This window comes from Pipistrellus kuhlii, unplaced genomic scaffold (genome assembly GCF_014108245.1).
Source record: "Pipistrellus kuhlii isolate mPipKuh1 unplaced genomic scaffold, mPipKuh1.p scaffold_m20_p_6, whole genome shotgun sequence".
Taxonomy (NCBI): domain Eukaryota; kingdom Metazoa; phylum Chordata; class Mammalia; order Chiroptera; family Vespertilionidae; genus Pipistrellus; species Pipistrellus kuhlii.
Genome location: NW_023425562.1, coordinates 3641104 through 3665521, shown reverse-complemented (window position 1 = coordinate 3665521; position 24418 = coordinate 3641104). Strand labels below are relative to the sequence as shown.

Genomic DNA, 24418 nt, shown 5'->3' with positions numbered 1-24418 from the left:
TGGGTAAAGCCACTCTCAGTTGAGAGCCAGTGTTCTGAAATGATGTCATTTATGAAAAGGAGCCACTTATGACAATGTGACTAGTGGCAAGAACACAAAACTTTAGTTCTAAAATCGCTTTATTCATGTAGATGATATTTAAAGCATTAATAGGTAAGTAAATTGTGGTATTATGTAGGTTTGGGAGTAAATTTTATATTTGCAAATATATAGGGTGTGCCAAAAAATGTATACACACTCATAACAGCTGATTCTGTGACATTTTGAAATGAAAATGTATTTTAATAAATATTGCCTTTATAATTATTCAAAGTGTCTATACATTTCTTTGCAACACCCCCTGTATATACTCTCATATATGAATGTATTTGTGTATATGGCCTTATCGTATATACGTACTACGTGTATATTAAAGCACAGGTGAAAATATTGCTAGAAATTACTAACTTGAAACCACATAAGTATGGACTTGAAATTTTGTCTGTTGTAAACTGATTGTATTGAGAAATTTTAACTGTTTTGTTTATGATTAATTTTAGCTACTACTCCATGGTTTGAGTCTTACAGAGAGACCTTTCTTCAGTCAATGCCAGCATCAGATCATGAATTTCTGAACCACTATTTAGCCTGTATCCTTTGACCTTTTTGTTCTCTTAAAATAAAATGTTTTGAAAGTTACTAATCTCAGAAATAGTTATATGAAGGCAAAATTGTTGAAAGGATATAGAGAATGTGGATTTAAAAAATATATATTTTTATTGATTTCAGGGGGAAGGGAAAGGGAGAAAGAGATAGAAACGTCAATGGTGAGAGAGAATCATTGAATGGCTGCCTCCTGCACGCCCCCTCATGGGGACTGAGCTCGTAACCCAGACATGTGCCCTTGACCATAATGCAACCCGGACCCTTCATTCTGCAGGCTGATGCTCTGTTCACTGAGCCAAACCAGCTAGGGCTGGATTATCTTAAAATTGATAATGCTTCAATTTTCATCGTCGTCGTGTTGTTAAGTAGCATACTAGGTAGGGATTGGTGTAATAAATTAATTTTTGTTTATAAAGTAGGAATACTGAGGGATTGCTTATTGTTTTTCTTTATCCCCCAACTCAAGTGGTTTATGCATAATAACTTTTTAAAAATAATATGTCTTTAATTATTTTAGAGAGAAAGTAATGGATAAGTAGAGAGAGAAAGACACATCGGTGTGAGACACACTGATTGGGTGCCTCCTGCACATTCCCTACTAGTAAGTTGTTTTGTAGCTATTAACCTCCTTTGACAGTTAATGTCTTTTTTTAGTTTTTTAAATGTGATTATAGAGGGAAGTTAAGAGGTAGGATAGAGTATGAAACTGCAGGGAAATGGAATGGGAAGGAGCAAGATTCAGCAGAATTATTGGATATTTTGATAGTTGTACAATTTTGATATTGTCCATTTTTATTTTCCATATTGATATGTAAATAACCCAACAATGGCAACAAAAAAATCTTTAAGATTTAAGATCTTGAATAACATAGACGTGTTGGAGAAATTATTTTGTGCTTGCTGTGAAAACCTATGATACCAATTTTTTTTGGCTGAGAAATTATCTTCCTAAGTTTATTTTAATAGGATATTTTTATCATTGAGTGGTAAATGATAATTACCTTAATAATATGGTTTATAAGGTATGCTGGTAGCATCGTCTAGTGAAGCAGAACCTATGGAACAGTTTGGAAAGTTGTCACAAGAGCAGCATCGAATTCAGCACAATAATGACTATTCCTACCCCAAGTGGTTTATACCAAATACACTTAAATACTATGTACTCTTACACGATGTAAGTGCAGGAGACGAACAGAGGTAAGCTTTCCATTTTTAATTAAGAGATTTTCTTCTTTTAAATGATACAACTTTAATTTGAACATGGCTTATTTAAATGTTAGGTATATTTTTCATCTGTGAAAGTAAAAATTGAGTAAAAAACCCCATATAGCTATTATTAAAAAACCCATATAAATTTCAGAGTTCTAGTTAATAGCTGAATCATTTTATGTTGGATTTCATATGCTTACCCAAACTTTTCTTTCACTGTGAATATCTGTTAGCATAATCACTGTACACAAGTGCTTGCCATTTTACACCTAGAGGTCTAAGGTGTTATTTCTTACTTTATATAAAATTATTTCCCCTTTTCTCCTTTTCTTCCTTCCCAGTTTTTGTCTGACTTTTCACTTCCTGGCTGTTGCTTATAGGCACTTCATTTTTCACTCTTCACTTTTGTCACTTTATATTTTTAGCCTTGATGTTTTTCACAACCTCAGAAACATCCGAACATTTCTTAATGTTTCCTGTACTATTTATTATTAGTGATTTGCTGTAGTCCTTTTATCTTTCAGATAAGTGAATAACATAGCTTTAAAAATTTCTTAAAAAATAAGATAGCATTAAAAGCAATTTTTACTTATGAAGTTAGTTGACTTTGACTCTTGGTTTAAGATGTGTAGCACATCTTTTGTTTCTCACTTTTCTGATGTCACAGTGACATTTATAATATGCAGTTGAGTAATTATTTCTTGCCCTTATTTTGAGCACAAGCCATCTTTTTAATAAATTTTTCTCTATAAAATCAAAGAATTATTTTGAGGATTACTAATCTTTGAAATCATAAATACTCTGTAGCCTGTAGGATAAAGAATAGAAATAATCTTGAACTGGTTAGTTTCTGTCAGTTAACTATGTATCTACTAGGACATTTAAGTGGTAGTTCAGGTATTATATTAGTGATTCACATGTTTAGCAGTATCACTGGTAAATTGAGAAGAAGTTTAGTTTATTGTACTTGAGTATATGTACATGCATGTATCCTTATATCAGTGTTTATAGAAATTTATAACTACTTTTCTAGCCTTAATTTTATAGTAGGTACTATGGTTTCATTGTGTGCTAGGCTTGTTATTTGCATGCTATTAGCAATTTGAACATGATATATAAGATTTTTCCAGGATTTTTTTTTTTTTTTTGCACCAGATGGCTGATAGACTTAAACACATTTTATTTCTTGAAATCCTCAGAGTTGAGTTACAGTACTGTTTGCAGCTCTTTGTCAATTCATAGTGCACGTTAACAAATGGAAGACTTAGAGATGGTTTGCTGCAAAGAAACGGTTAACTGTAATTCCCCAAACTAGTTGGACCACCAGAACTCTCTCTGAGTAACGTAGGAGTAGCTTGCACAATTTTATTCCATAGAACACACCTTGGAAACCCTGTTTATCCAAGCTAGATGAATTTCAGTTAAGATCAGTATCTTTGTTTTCATTTGAAAATGAGTCTTTCTAATTTTCTGATCTGTCTTTTCAGGGGATTATTTTTACATCATTTAAAAATTATTTTAGTATCTTTTATTGCCTCAAGTCTGCTCCGTACTTACTAGAAACGTTTTCCATTTTTTAATTTAGAGCTGAATCCATTTATGAAGAAATGAAACAGAAATATGGAACTCAGGGTTGCTATTTACTTAAAATTAATTCTCGAACATCTAATCAAGCATCAGATGAACAGATACCAGATCCTTGGAGTCAGTATCTTCAGAAAAATAGTATTCAAAACCAGGTATATGTAAAAAACAACAATGAAGCAAACCATAAAAGCTCTATTTCAGTCTTATGCCATACTGGTATCTGTAGAATTTTTTTTTATATCATAGTTTAATAGAATTAATAATATTTATTTTGGAATCTGGCTAGCTTTCATTCATCACCATGTGAACTCTTAAATCAGTGGTTCAAAGCTATTTTTTTAACTAATAATAATCCCTATGTTACTCCTTTCAGGCACATAATATCAATGTTAATTGATATTTTTTCACGAAAATATGGAAAGTGAATTACTCATTGAGAATTGAATTAAGTTGGCTAGAATTTTTGATTTGTACATTTAATTCATTTTGAATGCTTATAATCCATTCTTTGTTATTCACATGCTGGGGGGTTGCTTTCCTTCATTTTCAACATGCTATTCTTATGGCCATCTTTTAGAACTCACACTTTTTTGGGTGGTGGGTGGGCTTTTTCCATAACTTTCCTGTGACTCCTTTCCTTGGAGTTTTCAGGAAGTGTTGCTTCTTCCTAATCTACTTTCTTACTCTAGAGTTCCATACTAATGTTAATTGTTGTCTGAAATGGGTTGGTGTACGGTTTCACACTGTCAAACTTTCTAAGAAAATATGTTTTTATTGATTTTTTTTTTTTAAAAGAGAGAGAGAGAGAGGAATTAGAGAGAGAGTGAGAAATAATTGATGAGATAGAAACATCGATAAGCTTCCTCCTGCACAACTCCTGTTAGGCATAGATCCGCAGCCTGTACCTGTGCCATGTGACCTCTTGGTGCATAGGACTACGCTCAGTCCCCTGAGCTACACCCACTGGGCAATGCACTGTTGAGAAAGCACCTTGGCAGTAAAGAGTCAAATGACAGATTCCTAAGATTAGTTCAGATAATCCAGAGTTGACTGGTTTTTGTTTAGAAGTAGGATTTCTTAAGTAAATGGAAAATATTTTTATTTTGTATAATTAACAACTTGTATTCTCTTTATGTGATATTTTAAAAAATATCAATTATAAAATTTATGTAACTTTTGATCTATAAATATTTAGAAATCTGTTTATTTGCCCTACTTTTCTCTATATATGGAAATTGTGATCCACATATAGTTCTGTACTGGTATTTGCAATATTAAGATGATTCCTGCCCTTTAAGATAATGCTGGGGAAGATGAGAAAAAAGAACCAGTTAGATTGAAGGGACTCTCGGTTTTAAAGTGGTCCTAAGGCCACACTCAGAATAGGAATAGTTTAATAGAATTAATAATATTTATTTTATTACTATTTATTAATAGAATATTCAGTTTAGAGCCCAGTATCTAAGATTGAGACTGTTACATTTGAGAATTTTTAACACAAGACCAGAAGTATCAACAATTCTATAGCTGATAACCCTAGAGGTCCATGATTGGAGGATAGTTAAAGGTTACCGAATCTAACCCCTGTTTTCTAATGCTTTAATTTCCCTTGAACCTATGAATGACCTCAGTTACATTACTCACTATCTTTTCATGTGATCCTTTCTATCTGAACAGCTTGAGTGAGGGTCAACCAAAAATTTTCTCCATTTGTTTGTACTCATTTGTCCTGTGAGGACTGTATCATTTCCTGTTAAGACAACTTTCAAAATACAGGAGAAGGATGTTCATGTCTCCTTCTTTATTTTTCCAGGCTAAATATACCAAGTCTTTTTTAAATTTTTCTTAAAGGGTTTAGACTGTTTTTTGTTGTGATCACTTTCCCTTTATTAAATTCTATTTTATATAGGATTTGGAATAATACCTCAAACTTACTGGTCTGATTGACTACTGAGTATTTTTAGTTTTCTTCATTGATTGAGAAAACAGTGTATTTGTTCAAATACATTGCATTGGATATTTTTCTAAAACATTTTGATGCGTTCATTGTGCATTTCAACCTGTTAACACTGGGTTCATGACCAGGAGGTTCCATGCCATCTCTTTTCCCCGGGCTTGACTTTAATAGTACATTTCTTTTGCTGTTGTTCCTTACTTAAATGCAATACAGATATTTATATTGGATTGTTCCCATCACTTATACACAGATAACTGGGATACAGATCATTTGAATCCAGAAGAATCAGGGTAATAGATTGAATGTGAAAGGAAATTTAAGGATATAGTAGGTGTGGACTGGAGTGCTAGATAAAGATGCATAGAAAAAGTTAAGAATTTGGAGGATTGGAAAAAAAAGAGTCCTGCTGTAGCAAATAAATGAGGCAGAGCAGCCATATTTGTTGATGGATTTAGAGTTATCTTAAAATGATTAAGTGTAAGTGCTAATGCTTTTTATCTTATTTTGATAGGAATCATATGAAGATGGCCCTTGTACTATATCTTCAAACAAGAATTCTGATAGTAACTTGCTTTCATTGGATGGATTAGATAACGAAGTCAAAGGTCTTGATACCCTTTCTGTAAATTTCTCTTTTTTAATTGAATATATGCACTGTTGTCAAAACATGCTACACTCTGTAGATTAAAGATAGGGGAAATATTCATAATAAAGATAATCTACAGGTTAGCTTTTCTTCTGAAGATTTTGTTGAGATTGTTTTTATTTGACATTTAAATTTTATAAGTACTACATTTCTTAAAAATCTATGGAAAGCAAGGGGAATATGTGTATCATGAATTATTTCCAAAATTAACATGATTTTGAGGGTTTCTTTTATATTTTAAGTTATAGTTTTGGTAATAAGGGTAGCTTTACAATTTTTTATTATAATATTTCTTACTGCTTAATTTTGCACTTTGAAACTATTTAATTATATCTAAATACTGTATTTTTAAAAAAATATATTTTATTGATTTTTCACAGAGAGGAAGGGAGAGAGATAGTCAGAAACATCGATGAGAGAGATACATTGACCAGCTGCCTCCTGCACACCCCCCACCGGGGATGTGCGCCCTTGACCGGAATCGAACCTGGGACCTTTCGGTCCACAGGCTGACGCTCTATCCACTGAGCCAAACTGGTCTCGGCAAAACTGTATTTTTCTTGACTTATTTACATGACCTTAAAAATTTCTATTATGTGTAACAAGTAATAACCCAAGCCTTATAACTTTAAAGGGGAAAATATTAATGTTATTGCACCATAGATGTCTAAGATATACAGGAAAATAAAGGATTCCAACATCCTGTTTTGCTTTAGCAGTATGACAGTAATATTGTTACGTACTGGGAGTAAAAGAAAGGTCTGTTTTTCAGCAGATGGCTTACCAAATAACTTCAGAGCCCACCCACTTCAATTGGACGCATCCAGTGACCCTTCGAACAACATTGATGGCCCAGATCATGTAAAATCTGCATCATCGTTACATGAAACAAAGAAAGCAAATCCTGGAATTATTCATGGTGCATGCCTAACCCTTACTGATCATGATAGAATTCGACAGTTTGTACAAGAATTCACATTTCGGGGCCTTTTGCCACATATAGAGAAAACAATTCGGCAGTTAAATGATCAGGTAAGATTTTATTTTTTTCGATTAATATTTAAAATTTTTCAGTACATAGTACACGAGAATATAATAGGATAAGTTTTTTAAAGTATTTAAAATGGTGTTTGTTTGTTTGTTTGTTTTAAGGAAAAACCAATATTAGTTTTTAGTACCATTACTGTCCCTAATGAAATTCTGTTAAATCATTTTCACTAGGGTTTTTTCAGCATATTCAACAGTTTAAAGAAAAATCAGTGTTGTTAAAAATAAATATTTGCTCACTATAAAAGCTTTTTACTTTAGAGTTTTTTCTTTTGTATATAAAATAAAAATATTAAATTCTCATATTTGTCAATGTATTTAATCTTTTCTCTTAGCTTATATCAAGAAAAGGTTTGAGTCGGTCTCTATTTTCTGCAACTAAGAAATGGTTTAGTGGCAGTAAAGTTCCAGAAAAGAGCATAAATGAACTGAAAAATACATCTGGATTGCTGTGAGTCAAATAATATATTCCTCCCCTTTCCCCCTACCATGTTTAATCTTACTATGTTTGACTAGATGATAGCCTGTAAAAAAATGACTATTTTTTACTTTCTTATTTTCACATTGGTCAAATTCAAGTAGGTAAGAACAGTGACTATAGGTAAATTCATTAACTAAAAAAACACTTTTAAGTAATTGGATGTCTAAAAATAAAGAAGATAACTGGGAGACACTTTACGTTGCTTCTGTTTTCTGTTTGTAAAAAGATGCTGTAAGATGAGGTGTTCATTAATGATTCTCCTATGTTAACATATTGTGATCTTGTGATTCTAAGACAGCCTGTACTTAGAAAATTTTACTTAATATAAGATACTGTTTTCAGGTAAAGTAAAAGCATGTTTTGGATTTAATTTTTTTTCCTGGTTGTATGTAAAACTGGAATTACTATTTCCTTCATAATTTGACTATGGAGAAATTGCTTGCTTATTGTTGAGAAGTTCTCTCTATAGGGGTATATATTATTTAAATATAGATATAACTATAGTTCCAGATATCTTTGAAACATGACATTCTTTCCTTGGAGATAGGATTTTTGTAAAACATGATTGGTTTTCACAATGTTCTGGGCAGTTAAGCAGCTGTTAAATATTTGATAATACGTAGTGGTATATGGGTCATAAATCACAAAATACTTTCTATCCATATTTTGTATTTTCAGGTATCCACCAGAAGCACCAGAGCTTCAAATTAGGAAAATGGCTGACTTATGTTTCTTGGTGCAGCATTATGATCTGGCTTACAGTTGCTATCATACTGCAAAGAAGGATTTTCTTAATGATCAAGCCATGCTTTATGCAGCTGGTGCCTTGGTTGGTATTCTATGTAATTTATCTCGGCTACCTTAAGACGTAGACATTTCTGCTGATGAAACGGCAGACAAAGTACCTAGGGATGAAGTTGTGTTCAAAGAGCACACAATGCTTTATACTAGGTTTTGAATTAGTTTAGCTGAATTGATGGATTTTCCTCAAGCTAGTGCTTTTAAACATGGTAGTATGTAAAGATTGATTTCTTAGTTTTGATTAACATCTAATTTTTCTGTATGTTTTCAAAATTCGATTCCAATTTCAGTTACAATATTCAAAGTGTAAAGTTTACTTTTTTTTTTTTTTGAAGATGTGCTTTTTTTTTGTACTTCTTGAATAGTCTTTTAAAATTGCTTGAAATGTTTTATTTTCCTGATGTAAGGCTATAAATTGGTTAAGAACATGTACTTTGATGTGAGACAGACTGTTCTTTACGAAAATTACTAAGTGTTTATAAGCTTCGGTTTTCTTGTCTATAAAATATGAATCCTAATGGCACAGGATTCAATACGGTATAAGGCAGCGTTTTTCAACCGCTGTTCCAGAGATGTTGCCTGGTGTGCCGTAGGTGCAGACAAGACAAGAATTTTATAATTTTTCACTATTTTGTTTACTTAATATTTCATAATAAAGTAATTATAAAATACTTTCTTTGTGTTTATTTGATTCCTATTCAAGAGAATTACTTTATATATAGTCAATATAGGCACAGATTTAAATTTTTTAACATTTTCTAATGGTGGTGTGCCTCGTGATTTTTTTCATGAAACAAGTGTGCCTTTGCCCAAAAAAGGTTGAAAAACACTGGTATAAGGCATGTAACGTGTTTAGCATATCTCCTTGTATGTAATAAGTTGTCAGCATTGTACCATCTATGGTACAATGTCAGTAATTGGTGTGTAAACTTAGGTGTTTTAGAAAGAATTTTCTATACTTTTTATCACCTTTTAGTATTTTTGAAAAGTTGTTTTATTTATATATATATATATATATATATATATATATATATATATATATATATATATATATATAAATTTGCTTCCTGTGCCTAGAAAAGAGTAAAATTAGTATTGTTACTTTCTACATAATCTTCTTTAAAACATGTAAGCTTACAGCCGAAACTGGTTTGGCTCAATGGATAGAGCATCGGCTTGGGGAATGAAGGGACCAGGGTTCGATTCTGGTCAAGGGCATGTACCTTGGTTGCAGGCATATCCCCAGCATATCCCCAGTGGGGGATGTGCAAGAGGCAGCTGATCGATGACTCTCATCGATGTTTCTAGCTCTCTATCTCTCTCCCTTCCTCTCTGTACAAAATCAATAAAATATATTAATTAAAAAAAATAAAACATGTAAGCTTACAAACAAAAGTGTGAAGAACAAACTGTATAAGAACTCAAAATACTCCATTGGGTCATTATCATGTAGACACTTTTTTAATTGCTTCTATTTAAAAAAAAATACATATTTTATTGATATTTTACAGAGAGGAGGAAGGGAGAGAGATAGAGAGCTAGAAGCGTCAATGAGAGAGAAACATAGACCAGCTGCCTCTTGCACACCCCCTATGGGGATGTGCCCGCAACCAAAGTTCATGCCCTTGACCGGAATCGAACTTGGAACCTTTCAGTCCGCAGACCGATGCTCTACCACTGAGCCAAACTGGTTTTGGCTAATTGCTTCTATTTTTTAAATGCTATGTATATATAAAATTAAAATGGGTAATTTAAAAATGTGAAGCTAAAATAGCAAAATTATATCACTCTTTCCTCTTATTTCTGTAATATTTTAATTGAAAAAGTCAACTAACTTTTTGACCAACTTGTTCAGGAATAGAAAATTTTCATGTTCAAGTGTTTTAAAAAATGATATGAACTGTTCTTGGTTAGACATTCTCTGTTTTTTCTATTACAATCATCTAATGTAAGCTAATAATGAAATCACACATACTGAATGTCATTTCATTAATATCTTACAACATAGGTTTAAATTTACAGTTATTAAATTTTACATAATATTCCTGCAAAATTAATGTTTGTTTGGAGGTAAAATCATCTGAGATGGCAAACATTTACGATTTTATGGCACTGAAGTTTTTCCATTTTTTATCTGTAGTATGATAAATACTGCATTTAAGCCATTTGGATGACGATATAATAGTAGCTATGTAAGAGAAAGTAGTTCAGCACTGGGAAATAAAGGCCTACCGGCTATACATAATGTATGCATGTGTAAAAATCCTTGTACTGCCCTAAAAGTAATGGGCATTGGGGGAAAATAATGTTGGGACAGTCCTCCTAAAACATGTGTCTCTGTAACTGGAACGCAGGCAAAAACACGAATAGCAAGTATGTATTTTTGTAAAATTTAGTATTATCCTACATAGTTAATATATTTGATATTTTTATGCAGCATAGAACTGTGTAAATTCATTATTTATATTAATATATAAACTAGTTAAAATGTTTCAGAGTTGTAGATTTTTAAAAAAATACATATTTTATTGATTTTTTTACAGAGAGGAAGAGAGAGAGAGAGAGAGAGAGAGAGCGAGCGAGCCAGAAACCAGCCGCCCCCCTGCATACCCCCACCGGGAATGTGCCCGCAGCCAAGGTACCTGCTCTTGACCGGAATTGAACCTGGGACCTTGCAGTCCGCAGACCGACGCTCTATCCACTGAGCCACACCGGTTTCGGCAGAGTTGTAGATTTTTTGTCACATGATTATGACAGTTTTATTTGGTTTATTAACTAAATTTTGGAGCAGGCACTTCCGGGTGCTAAGGATACAGAGGTACTTTGAAACATACAGTTCATATTGTCATGGAAATCCTAGTCTGTGAGGTTAACAGCTTTAATCACATCCCAGTTTCTAGGTAATTAATTTATTTTTGTGTATGTTTTAGAAAATGTTGCAGAGGAATATATCCTAAAAGTAGATTGGCATTATTATTTTTTCCTTTTTAACTTATGAAAATTTCATGTATTTCTAGTTAAGTTTTTATTAAGTCCTGGCCAGGAGGCTCCGTTGGTTGGAGCATCGTCCTGTATACCAAAAGGTGGTGGGCTCCATCCTCAGGCGGGGAGTGTACAGGAGGCAGCTGATAGATGTTCCTTTCTTACGTGGATGTTTCTCTCCCTCCCTACCTTTTCTCCTTCACACCTTCCCGCCTTCTTCTATTTCTCCCTTCCTCTCTAAAAAGCCATGGAAACATATCCTTAGGTGAGGATTAAAGCAATTTTGGACATAGTAGGATATTCTAAGAAAACAAAACCTGTATTTTAATCTTTATTTCTTAGTCTTTTAGCACCATTAAATATTATTTGAATTAATGAACTACAGTTATAGACATTAACAAGAAAATGGGCTTTGAAAATGAAATAATTGGAAAACTGACAGTAACATACATCTTAGAAATGGTCCTTGTACCTTTTGTTAGGGTAAGGATATAAACTAGAGTGAAAATAATTGAAAATATATATAGTGCAAGCTGTTGTGAACTCTGTTCTTCATATTTTGATGCCAATAATTGGAAAGAGATGTATTTTATTTTGTCTCTGTATGCTCCTATCATTGGTCTGTTCTCTACTTAGAAAAGGGGAATAATAGGGAGGAGATGGTAGCTGAAACCTTCAGCTAGACTCACGTGATAGGTATATACGCCCTCACTCAAAAGCGTTCACTGAGTCTTCTTCAGAATCTCATTTCTTCTTCTTTCCCCCCAAATCTCATTTAAATATTGAATAACAGACTTTGGCATTTGACTAGAGAATTTAAAATTTAAAAGCTTCAAGTATATTTTCCAAGTCAGTGTTAGGCTATAAAATTTGTGCATGTACATGTATAAAAAATCAAATTTCATTCCAGTTTTCAAGCTTCCTGAGTGCTGAGCCACAAGCATTTTGAAATAGTGTAAATAATGTCTTCTCCTCCAGGAAATGGCAGCAGTGTCAGCTTTTCTTCAGCAAGGGGCAGCGAGGCCATACCCCGCACATTACATGGACACAGCCATCCAGACATACCGGGATATCTGCAAGTAAGTGACTAAATATTTATGTTCTTTCCAGCTAGAAGGAAGTTGGCATTTACATTGTTACTGAAGATGAGTGGTTCTGTGTTTCTATGAAAGTTAATATAGTCAGAGACAAGATGTAATCTAAAACTAGCGTTTCCTATTTTATTTGGATTTGTGCTTAGGTAGGAACTTGTTATATGTAATGTTGAGGTTACATGTTATATTGAGGGTGATTTATATTATGGGAACATCTCACCTTAACCACTATTAAATCAGGAGTTAGCCATTTTGAACTTTCATTGTTAAATAGGCAACACACAAGCAAATAATAGTCCAGGGACGGAAATGAGAAATGTTTGTACACATGGTAAGAACTGTTGGAACTCATTGCTTTAATGGGACAATGAGCTGGTCCAGAAGAAGGCAGGGCGCTTCATGGCATGTTTGGGGAATGCCTTGAAAGAAAGGTGGTTGGATTTGATGGACGTATAGACAAGTCAGAAACTGTGATTGTTGGGAACGGTGATTTGGGTGCTGCCTACCGAGAGAAAGGGAGTAGAGCTGTGGCGAGGGCAGGGGTTTCAGAGAAGAGAAGCATTGGGTGCTGCCTGTGGAAAGATGGCGTGAGAGAAATCAGTGTGGGGAGCCTCATCCCTCTCTTACTTAGGTTGAAGGTGAGAATTAAGTAGTAGTAAATGGATGTTACTGAATATTTGAGGACAGCCTTGACATGATAAAAGCTGTTTTTCAGGAAGATTAATCTGACTTTTCTATGTAGCATGCATGGGTTGTCTTATAATGTTGTTGAAGTATAAGTACTAGTTACGGTATTATAATTACAGCACAATACTAATAATAATAATTGACATTTATTGAGTGTTCAGCATTTGCTACTATGCCAAAATAGTTTACATGCTCATTTAATCTGAAGCCTATAAAATGGTATTATTATTATCTGTACTTCACGGATGAGAAGACTGAAACTTAAGAGTTTCACTTGCCCAAGGGCACACAGCTAGTAAGTGGTGGAGTCCATACTGAATTTTACCTATCATACCTTATGTAATCTATTTGAGATGGATTTTGAGATTCTGGCAGGAGATACAGCTTTCTGTGAGAGGAAGGGTTGAAGGAGACTGTGAAAAAGAGCTGGCAGAGTGAGGTAGCAAAGGAGCCAGAATGAAGAGTGAGAAGTTTGGGTTCATTTCTGTCCAGAGCAAGTTTTATTTGTTAAATAGCTGCCGGTGTACAGATACCAGATAAATCCTAGCTTTTTGCACACCTGAATTGTGACTTTACTTAGTATTTTTACCACAAAATCATATGACGAAAAGCTTTGAATAGTTATGAGAATTCTTAGGAGTGTTTATTTTTTAACTTTTTTGTTAAGTGGAAAACAAGGACATGGATTTCTTTTTGCTTGAAAACTAGAATTGGAAACTTTTGTTGAACACATAGTTACTCTGATGTATAAAGATAATGTAGTGCTAATTATATCTTTCTTTCTTTCTTTTTTTTTTAGGAATATGGTATTGGCTGAAAGATGTGTATTACTTAGCGCTGAAATCTTAAAAAGCCAAAGCAAATATTCAGAGGCTGCAGCTCTTCTAATACGGCTAACCAGTGAGGTACTGAAACTGTAGTATTTGTTTTAATTAGTGTTATTTTATAATTTTTAGAAAGTCCCCCCCTTCTTTTTTTTCTTTTTTTTTTTTTTTTTTTTTTGAGGGTGCACACAACAATTAGAGGGGAATCTCTCTCTGGGAATTTATAACATGGCTATTTTAGTTATTTGAATAAATTTTATATGCAATATTTTGTAGACTGATTTTATTTATAGATGTAAGTCTACATCATTATTAACCACAAACGTGTTGTACATCTTCTGTGAATTAGGTTGTGACCCATGCATAACAACAATTTAACAAGTGTGTGCGCCATTCCCCATGTAAAATTGATACTTACAAGAGTGATCACTCAGGAATATTTAATCTTATTTTAGTAGTATGACCTTTAAAAACATCACCATAAGCATTAAAAAAATCTATATGAATATTTCAAAAGAGAAAAAGTAATCCATTTATAGTTGCCATTAAAGATTTATAACATTATTAAGTTGCATTGCCTACAGACTTGTAAAGAATGATAGTGATTTCTTTAAAAGTATGGTTAAAGACACATTTTTTAGATGAACGTGCTTAAGAACAGAACAAAATCAAACACCTCCTTTGTTCCTTAAATTTTGATGTAATGTACACTATGGCTTTATTTATTTATTTTACTTATTTCTTTATTATCACCTGAGGATATGTTTTATTGATTTTTAGAGAGAGAAGAAGTAAGAGGGAGGGAGAGAGTAAGAAAGAGAGGGAGAGAAACATCATTGTGAGAGAGAACCGTCCATCAATTGTTCACCTACTGGGGATTGAACCAGTCACCTGGTATATGGGATGATGCTGCAATCAACTGAGCCACCCGGCCAGGGCTCTACACTATAATTTTACTTTTTGGACCATTCTGTACTTTTCACTCTACATATTTTGGGGGTAATTTGTTCATAGGCAGGATTTTCACTCTCAAATCTGTCTCCAGCCCTGTCTTCTTGAGTTTTAGATTTGTGTGGCCAACTACCTTTTAGACCTGTCTTTAAGTTGACATATCAGTGAGTAACCACATAAACTTGCTTACCTTATTGATTGTGATCTTAAATTTTCATAACCAGGTAGCTCCTCATTTGCTCAAGGTTTTGAAACTAGTTGAGATGTTCTCTTACCTCTCAGTTACACAATTGGGGGTGGGGGTGGGGAGTGGTTAACTTCTTAAATATGTTTTTTTTATATCCAAACATTATACTTCTCCTTTAAAAAAAAAAAATCCCTCCTAATGTCTTATTTCATCTCCTTAATGTCCTTCTCCTGGCCCTTTTCCTGTTATGCCCTTCATACAGTCATCGCAGCACACCCGGTTGTCCTAAGTGTCTCTGTCACGCCCTCTCTTACGGCTGTGAGACCTGACGTGTCAGATTCCATTTAAGCTGTGAGCTTTGTAAAGTAGGGACTGTGCTGCCTTCATGGTTATCCTTAGTGCCCAACACAGGGCTTGGCCCGTGGTATATGATTTACAGATGTTTGTTGAATCGAACCTTAATTGTTCTCAAAAGGTTTCTGAATGATGTCACTAATTAGGTTAAGAGATGATATTAAAAATGTTTAATAATGGATTCCGCATGAACACTGACCAATGTGAACTGTTGCCAGACATAAACCATTTGACAGAGCTGAGTACGGGCTCCTGAGTGTGTTGATGTTCTGTATTATAATAAGCATGCTTAACTTGGGTTTGAATACGCTGCTGCTGTTTTCAACCTCGGGATCCTCAGTGAATATTAAAGGAATTTATGGTTTAGGAGCTTGAATAAAATTTTTTTAGAGCAAATTCTTCAGTATGCGTTGTAACCTTGTTCTCTTTTCTTTCCCATCTTTTTGCTTTCTCCTTTTTCAAACTTGGGTGATTTATTTTGTCATAAATTCTAGCAAATTTATCATTGTTATTTACTATTTTGGGGTGATGTGTGGTGTTTATTTCTTCAGGAATTGTGATTCTCTGGCCTTTTCTGCTGTACCTTTCAGGTATTTCTTTGAGGCAATTTGAAAGTAAAGACTTGTAAACATATTGTATATAAAGTTACGTTAAATTTTAACTAATAATTTGTGGTTATCGTACGTATTTCATTAACCTAGGAGGGCTGCATAATATCAGAAAGTTGGTTCGTCTTAAGGACAGGGAACTGCATTACATAACTCTTGACGTTTATGAGTTGTGCTGGAGAGGTTTCGCTAATCCCATTAGAGCAGAAGACAGCTGTGCAGCTGGGCGAGGAGCTGTGCTGGGACTTTGTGTTTGGACTGCGAGTGGCCGGGCAGGGGGTCGCATACACACCTGTGTTCTCGGCGTGGCAGCGCGTCCCCGCTCAGTGACACAGCGTGCTGCGCTCACCACCACAGGAGAGTGGCCTGCATTGCTGCTTAAGAAGGGTGCTTTTCCTCTGCTGTGTCTGCGTTTCTGTGTTGGACGTTTATTCTAGTCTTAAAGCTCTTTTTGCCTACTCCTGTATCTAAAGACATTACCTCAGTTTCCCAGGGAGAAGTAGCAACATTTATTATAAATCTCTCCGGCTTGGAAGGAACCGCCCAGTGCTAAATTGATCAGCTGGTAGCACCTTTCTTGGTTACCTCACAATTGTGTGAAGAAAAAAACCTTAAGCCATCCTTGGGAGCTGATTTCAGTAAAGCCTGTATAGCAGCTGGTGGAGTGTTTATTCACACCTCTAGCTTAGATGATTTCCCCTATATATATCCTCATAATTTAACATTGCCCTTTCAGTTTTTGTGAAAATTATCTCTTGATTGTGGGCAAAGTTCATAGGCTAGAGTTTTTGTTAAAGTGGCATCACAGGCTTTCTTCCTCTCCCCCCCCCCCCCCCCCCCACTTAGTTCCTTTAGTATATATAATAGGATTGTCATATAATGAACTACAGAAAATAAAATATTTTTCTTCAACTCATTTATAGGTTCTCTCTAAAAAAAAAATAACACTAAAATTCTTTCATTTTCCTTTCAGAAACATCCATGGCAATTGTCATTCTTTTCAGGGCTTTCTCTGTGTGTTTCAAAGCAGTGATTTTTCTACTTGAGGCGTCACTGAAAGAGATGGGCTAACAGAACTAAACTGCAGTGAGATAGGAATGTAGTTTTTCAGACCTGAAAGTCCATGCTTTCTCGGACAACACTTTCCTGGATACAAGAGTCAAACTTTGTTTCAGCTAAATTAATACATGCCATGGGCTTCCAGGTCTCCTACATTGGTCAGCCTTGAGGGTTAAGTTTGAGAATGCTGAGGGTTTACTGTGCTAATTCTCATCTGGATTGTATATTAGAGTCATTTACACACTATCCAAGATACCTATGGCATATCCTTATGGTAATCAGCATGTCCAGATTGCTGCCCATCCAAATTTTGCAATTTAATGAAGTTTTCTCTGGCAATTTAAAAATATGTATTTATTCTGAGTGTGTGTGTTTGAATGTTATGTGTACACGCATGCTAGGAATAAACTTAAGAAAAATATAGGACTGAGAGAAAAAACTGAAACTCTATTGAGAAGTCTAAATAAATAAAGTTCCAAAGTAGAAAAAGTAATTAGAGGGAAGTACCTGTTCTGCTTATTAAAATGTATTAGAAGGCTATCGATGTTAAAACTATTTACAGTGATCAGAGTAGACAGAGTAATGGGATGGGATGAGAATTTAAATACATATGTTTAGGTGTCATTTAATTTAGTGAAGAGTGTTAGATAATTAACTGAATGCTATTGGGGCTTATAGCTAGCTGTTTGGGGTTGGATTATTCATTACATGATAATATTAACTATAGCTGGATTAATTATAATGTGAAAAATAAAACAAAAAAATACTAGAAGAAAATAATAGAAGAGCATTTTAAAAATCTAGGAATAACATCCTTTCCCAGTTTGATGCAGTATCCTGAAAACAAAGGCAAATATAATATGCTTGACTACTAAAGAATAACTCTTTCCTGTCAGAATTGGAAACTACTATTTGCAAATGTATGATAATGGCTTGATGCTGATTAAGTGTACAAAGGGCTCTTACAAACCACATAGTAATCACAAAAACCCATTCACAAAAGAGTATAAACAGGCAATTCACAAAAAAAGTACAAAGACCTTTGAACATAGGAAAAGATTAACAGCCTCCTGTTAAAAAATGTATGTTGAGAAAGAGTAATTTTTCTTTTATTAAAGAAATAAACATTTAAAAATTATCTTGGGCTGAGTAAAGAAAATATATACTCATTCTCTGTTGACAAGAGTATATATCAGTACTTCTTTTTGTAGCAGTTTATCTTGATTAGAATTTGAAGTATAAACATAGCTTTCATTAAGTCAGCAGTTATATTTCCAAAAATTTGTCTAATAAAATTCCTATACGATAAAAGTGTAATATGCTAAGTGTCCAACCTATTGGTTAACCACCTTTCAGTCCATTGCTTGACCGGTCACTATGACACGCACTGACCACCAGGGGGCAGATGCTCTGACCTGTAAGTTAGCTTGCTGCTGGGGTCCAGCTGGTCAATTGCCACTGGGCGAGAGGGCCCTCATCTCCGGCCAGGCTGAGGGACCCCACCCATGCACGAATTCGTGCACCTGTATTTGTATAACTAGTAACGTTTGTTTAGAAAGATGTTTGGGTTTTTTTAAATATATTTTTATTGATTTCACAGAGGAAAGGAGAGGGAGACAGAAACATCATATGAGAGAAACTCATTGATTGGCTGCCTCTTGCATGCCCCCTACTGGCGATCAAATCCTCACCCCAGACATGTGCCCTTGCCCAGAATTGAACCCAGCACCCTCCAGTCTTAGGCCAACAGCACTATATTCACTGAACCAAACCAGCTAGGGCTAGAAAGATGTTTATTGAAGCATTTTTTTTTTATTATAGTTAGAAAATTTTGAAGCAATAATAAATCAATTGGAGACTGTTAATAGATTAGGGTATATTTGTGAAATGGAATACCAAGGTAGTTTTAAAAGAAGTGAGATATGTAGATGTCTTGGGAAGATGTCCATGATAATAAATTTAAAAAGCAAAATAAAGAATACTCTAATATCATTTATGCATAGAAAAGTGTGTATTTTTAAAAAACTAACATATAAGCACACATGTAACACAACACCACTCTAAACTGGCAAATTGGATGAGGCATGGGACGGAAAAGAAAGATGTTTACTTTTTTTCCTCAAACATTTAGTCTTTAAGGAAAAACAAGTATATTAATTTTAAAAATATATCTATATTGTCCTAAGAAAATGAAGATGTAAGCTTCCTAGCCTCTTCCCCTACCACCCCCCATGGTAATTCTGATGCATTGATATAGAACCACTTGTTAAGTGTATATTCCTAATTTTCTCACTTACTAGCCTTTGGCTCTTAGTTACTAGAAAAATTATCTGAGTTTTTAGTTTTTGTTCTGAGGGATTTGAAATAGATAATTTGAAATAGATGAAGCATTTACTGAATGCTTTCTGGAGTATTTCCTCAGATCTGTTCCAACTCTAATATAATTTTATGATTGCTGCAGAGATAGTTATAATAGTGTCTGAATACTTTTTGATGTAACTATAATCTGTTGAAATGATTTCATTTAAAGTCAATGTTTTCTGTTTTCAACTTTCCCTGGGGAAAATAATGGCAGCAGAACACGTGGAAGGGCATGGTAAGTTCTGCGTCAGAGTAGCTGGAACCTAGAGAAAATTTGGTGAAAATGTTGTTGGTACTTGATCAGCAACCTTCAGTACTTTCTCAGTGATTTTGAAAGTAATGGTGGCTCTTTCAGTTTAAGATTTTTCTTATGGATAAGGATGTACGTGCAGTATGTGGTTTTTGTAGACACTGTTGTACGATTCAGTTGAAGCAGAAATAATTTGAGTTGTACCATTTATTAATATAGCAGGCAATACTCCTTGAAGGGGAAGCCTTCTGAACTTTTTAATGAAGGAGCTAATTTTGGCCTACTTGAATTACATTAAAAATTAAGAATTTTTTTCAAATACAGTAAAACTTCATGGAGGAGAAAGTAATAGTTTAAATTATTTTATAATTTACACATTCTGTTTTATTCTAAAACCCCGTCTCCCCCCCCCCTTTTTTTTTTTGGGTGGAAATACACTATTGGATGTCACAGATCAATTTCCAGAAGAAATTAGATTGGTGTGAATCTATTTTTGTGTGTTTGTGTGTGCTCTGTTTTCTGGTTTATCATTTATCAGTATATCTGTATTAAATTCTTAGTTTACATACTATTTTGCCATTTGAAAAGGGATTGCATTTCTTCAGAGATGTGGTGTATGTCATAACAGGCATGTGGCTTTATGAAAAGCAAAAGAAAATACTTCATGGTAGAGTGTTTTCTGAAGGATTTTATTTTTTTAACGTGCTTATTGGAAAAAAGAATGATCAGGATTGGATTACTCAATTGCTCTCTGCCCTCAGATACTCTTGAGTTAAATATTGAATATGTTACATAGTAAGAAAGTAAATGTTTTCCACCTATTATCTTATTTTTAATTTTGTGAAACTCACCTTTTCTCTTAAACCTTCAACAGGACTCTGACCTTCGAAGTGCACTTCTTTTGGAACAGGCCGCTCACTGCTTCATAAACATGAAGAGTCCCATGGTTAGAAAGTACGCCTTTCACATGATACTGGCCGGCCATCGCTTTAGTAAAGCCGGGCAGGTGAGTGCATTTTCTTTACAAAGAAAATAACATTAGTTTTTATTTGTTATAAGTTGCTATTTATTTTATAAATGTATGTCATTTGTCAATATTTTATGACTTAATATTAATCCTAAAGACTGATATTCATTTTGTTTCAAGGTAATGTGTAATGTTTTATGTTGATAAGAGCATGGGGTTTAGATTTAGAGAAATCTGGGATTCAGTCTTGAAATTCTGTGCATCTATTTGACAGACCTGGAGCAGTTACTGTTGCTGCCAAGGTTCCAGTGCAGATGCAAGAAAAAAAGGGTCCTCGCGCTTTCTGTCTGTCTGACTGTGGCAGCCAAGATTGAATGGGGGAATACAGTGAAAAAAATATGATGTTCTGCTTACAACTTGACTTTGGTAGAGCAATTTTTCTGAGTCTCTTTTTTTAATAAAAAAAAAATTGGAATTTTGCCCCAATTTTTTGTACGGCTAAACCAAATCATATATGTGAAAATCCAGATACAAGGAATGCATTCCAACAGTATTTACTATTTAGTAGAGTTGAACCTTCTCCACTTCAGCTCTGCTCTTCTGTTGTCTCCCAGGCTGCTTTCTGATGGCATTTACTGAGCAGTAAATGAGTACAAGTCGTCTTTGTTCCCAGAAGCAGTTGAGTTGGAGAGACCTTAATTAGTTCCTAGGTCCATTCAAGCATTAGTTAGAGGGAGCTTTGCTGGAGATAGTGGTACCAGCAGTTAGATGGTGATTCTCCGCATGCTGTCAAGTGGTAGATGACTGTGATTTGCTTTCATTATCTTTTTATAGAGAAAACATTTCTTAAAGAAACAAACGATTCTGGCAATACATGGTGCAAAGTTTGTAATCTACCCTGGGATGGGGAGTGGATAAAAGAGTATTCTCTGAAGCAAAAGGTTTTGTGGAGGGAGGCCTTTCCTTGGTACCAGATTTCACCTTTAGGAAGAAAGTTATCTCAGTTCAACAGGTGGTAGTGATTATAGCTGATTAATTCCAAGTATCTGCTCATATGTGGCAAGATGCAGGGGGCAAGTGGAAATAATACCAAACAAACAAAATAGTACTTTAAAAATGTGTGTGTATACAACCATATACTCACACATGCAGTTTTAGCACACATGGAGTATTTCCATTCAGCCCAACGCAGTGGTATAAAGAGAGATGCATAACAAAACAGACTTTATAAGATCGCTCTCGTTCATAAGCTAACAAGCCTCCCAGGGGTCTTCAAACTACGGCCCGCGGGCCACATGCGGCCCACAGAGGAGTCTGATCCGGCCCGCCAGGTTTTTTGGGCAGTGAGCGCAGCCGAGGTGTTACAGTAGGAATTAGTAGTTCATATAGTCCGGCCCTCCAGCTCTCTGAGGGACCGTGATCTGGCCCCCACTTTAAAAAGTTTGAGGACACCTGCCCCATACCTCCCGTAGCTACTGCTGTGGGCATGCCCAGGTGGCTTTCATGAGGGCATCGATGTTCCTGACTTTTACACTTCTTGCCCTTGGACAAACAGCTGCTTGCTGGAGGACCTCTTGGTTTTAAGTAGTAATTGTTAAAGAGGTTTTCCAAAACATTGGTTTATATTCCTCAGAATCCGAGCCGTGGAAGGACCAGTTACTAGTTACTTGATTGTGTGTGTGTATGCATTATTTTTTTTCAGTCCCAGAGAAATTTGGATTTGTTGTGTAATACCTTGTTGTGTTTATTTTCTTACAGAAAAAGCATGCTTTACGCTGCTATTGCCAAGCCATGCAAGTGTACAAAGGAAAAGGCTGGTCTCTTGCAGAGGATCACATTAACTTCACCATTGGGCGCCAGTCCTACACTCTGAGGCAGCTGGACAATGCTGTGTCTGCTTTCAGGCACATTCTAATCAACGAAAGTAAACAATCTGCGGCTCAGCAAGGGTCCTTCCTCAGAGAATACCTTTATGTTTACAAGGTGAATACATAGTTTCTGGAGTAGATATTAAAGTTTAATCATTTTTAGCAAAAAGGCTAATATTTAGTACTATCGAGCAGGAGTCTAACAAAGTTTTATTAGAATATCTATATATATAAAAGCTTAAGTGACCATTACACCGGTCACCATGATGCACACTATCACCAGGGGGCAGACATTCGATGCAGGAGTTGCCCCCTGATGGCGCTATTACAGCCAACCTCCCGTGGTCCCTTCCCTGTGGCTGGCCAGCCCCGATCAGGCCGAGGGACCCCACCTGTGCACGAATTCGTGCACCAGGCCTCTAGTACAGTGGTCACCAACCAGTGGTCTGCGGAACCACTGTTGGTCCATGAGGTCTGAAAGGTTGGCAACCGCTGCTCTAGTATATATGTAATTATCTTTTATAATAAAGTGTGCCAAGCTGGTTTGTGGTCATAGATTGGAGTTACATTGCTCTTCCAGAGTTCTTTAAAACATTGGCTGTCTCCAGCATGCTCCCTACTGTGAATGAGCTTGAAACCCGGGCAGTGCCCTGACTGTGAATCAAATCTGAGACCCTTTCTGTAGGTTGACACTCTGTCCACTGAGCCAAACCAGCTAAGGTGAAAGAGAATTTTAATATTCCAGTATATATTTTATTTGTGGCTGTTTTTAGAATCTTGAAGAAATTACATGTTTTCTGGACTGTGTCATTATTATGCTTTTGGGTATTTAAAAAATCATAATTGATTTTATAACATATTGGGTCCTCTATTTTCGCTATGAAAAATGAGGAGGTATGGGTTTGTGGGAAGTAGACAAATTGTTATGGTGTAATCCAGAAAAATGGAAGGAAAAATATTTCCCTGGCACAGGAGGACAGGAAATGTAAAGCATTGTTTTATGGGGAAAATTGGAAATTGTAATTTTTTGTAAAGTCCTTTGAAGAGTGAATACTATTGTATTTCTGTCCTGTAGGAAGTAACTACCTTTTATGCTTTATTAATTTGAAATCATGTGGATTAAAATCTTGGCAGATTGGATGCTGTAATGAGTCACAAGAAGTAAAATGCATACCAAGATAATGTTTGGAAGTTTAGCATCCAAAGAGAGCTAACTAGCTGAATAATCTTAGAAAGACTTTCTTGGGCCAGAATAAATGATCTCTAAATTTTATAACTCTGATCTATTAAGTAAAACTAGTAACTCTTTATGTTAATATTTTTGCTTAGCATGTTTTTAATATCTTGTGTATTAAAAAATGGAAAAGCAGCCCTGGCTGGTGTCCCTTAATGGTTAGAATGTTGGCCTGTGAGCTGAAGGGTCTTGGGTTCGATTCCCAGTCAAGGGCATGTACCTGGGTTGTTGGTTCCCTTCAGGCAACCAACCAACATGCCTCTCACATTGATGTTTCTGTCGTCTCCCCTCCCTCTCTCCCTTCTACACTCTGGAAAAGCTATGGAAAACATAGATCCTCAGATGAGGATTTACAACACCAATACAAATGGGGAAGCAAGTATAAAGAAATTGGAGTTTTCTCAGAAATTCTTCTTTGTTTCTTTTGTGTTTCTCTTAGAATGTAAGTCAGCTGTCACCAGACGGGCCCTTGCCGCAGCTTCCTTTGCCGTATATTAACAGTTCTGCAACCCGGGTTTTCTTTGGCCACGACAGACGACCAGCAGATGGTTAGTAACCGTTTTCTGGCCTTGTTTCCTAGTGACTGTTTTTTTAAAGTTCTTTCCTCTCTCCACTTAAA

General features: G+C 35.2%; 1 protein-coding gene and 1 non-coding gene across 14 annotated transcripts in view; both read left to right on the top strand.

Annotated features, from left to right (window-relative positions):
• Positions 1–24418, top strand: part of TRAPPC8 (trafficking protein particle complex subunit 8) — a 67477-nt gene that overhangs the window by 17068 nt on the left and 25991 nt on the right. For 4 of the 13 annotated variants that reach the window (XM_045574851.1, XM_036419813.2, XM_036419816.2 and 1 more), the window contains 13 exons: positions 540–629; positions 1668–1842; positions 3440–3593; positions 5910–6003; positions 6817–7076; positions 7427–7542; positions 8251–8401; positions 12334–12434; positions 13936–14041; positions 19695–19715; positions 20605–20736; positions 22456–22680; positions 24239–24347. In XM_045574851.1, coding sequence (XP_045430807.1) covers positions 540–629; positions 1668–1842; positions 3440–3593; positions 5910–6003; positions 6817–7076; positions 7427–7542; positions 8251–8401; positions 12334–12434; positions 13936–14041; positions 19695–19715; positions 20605–20736; positions 22456–22680; positions 24239–24347 — 1734 coding nt within the window. Of the gene's footprint in view, positions 1–116; positions 154–539; positions 630–1667; positions 1843–3439; positions 3594–5909; positions 6004–6816; positions 7077–7426; positions 7543–8250; positions 8402–12333; positions 12435–13935; positions 14042–19694; positions 19716–20604; positions 20737–22455; positions 22681–24238; positions 24348–24418 lie in introns of those variants that run through there. The other 9 variants (XM_036419818.2, XM_036419815.2, XM_045574853.1 and 6 more) reach the window with 8 other exon arrangements.
• Positions 20955–21087, top strand: LOC118708544. The gene has a single exon (XR_004984619.1). It is a non-coding gene; the product is annotated as a small nucleolar RNA SNORA31 (small nucleolar RNA).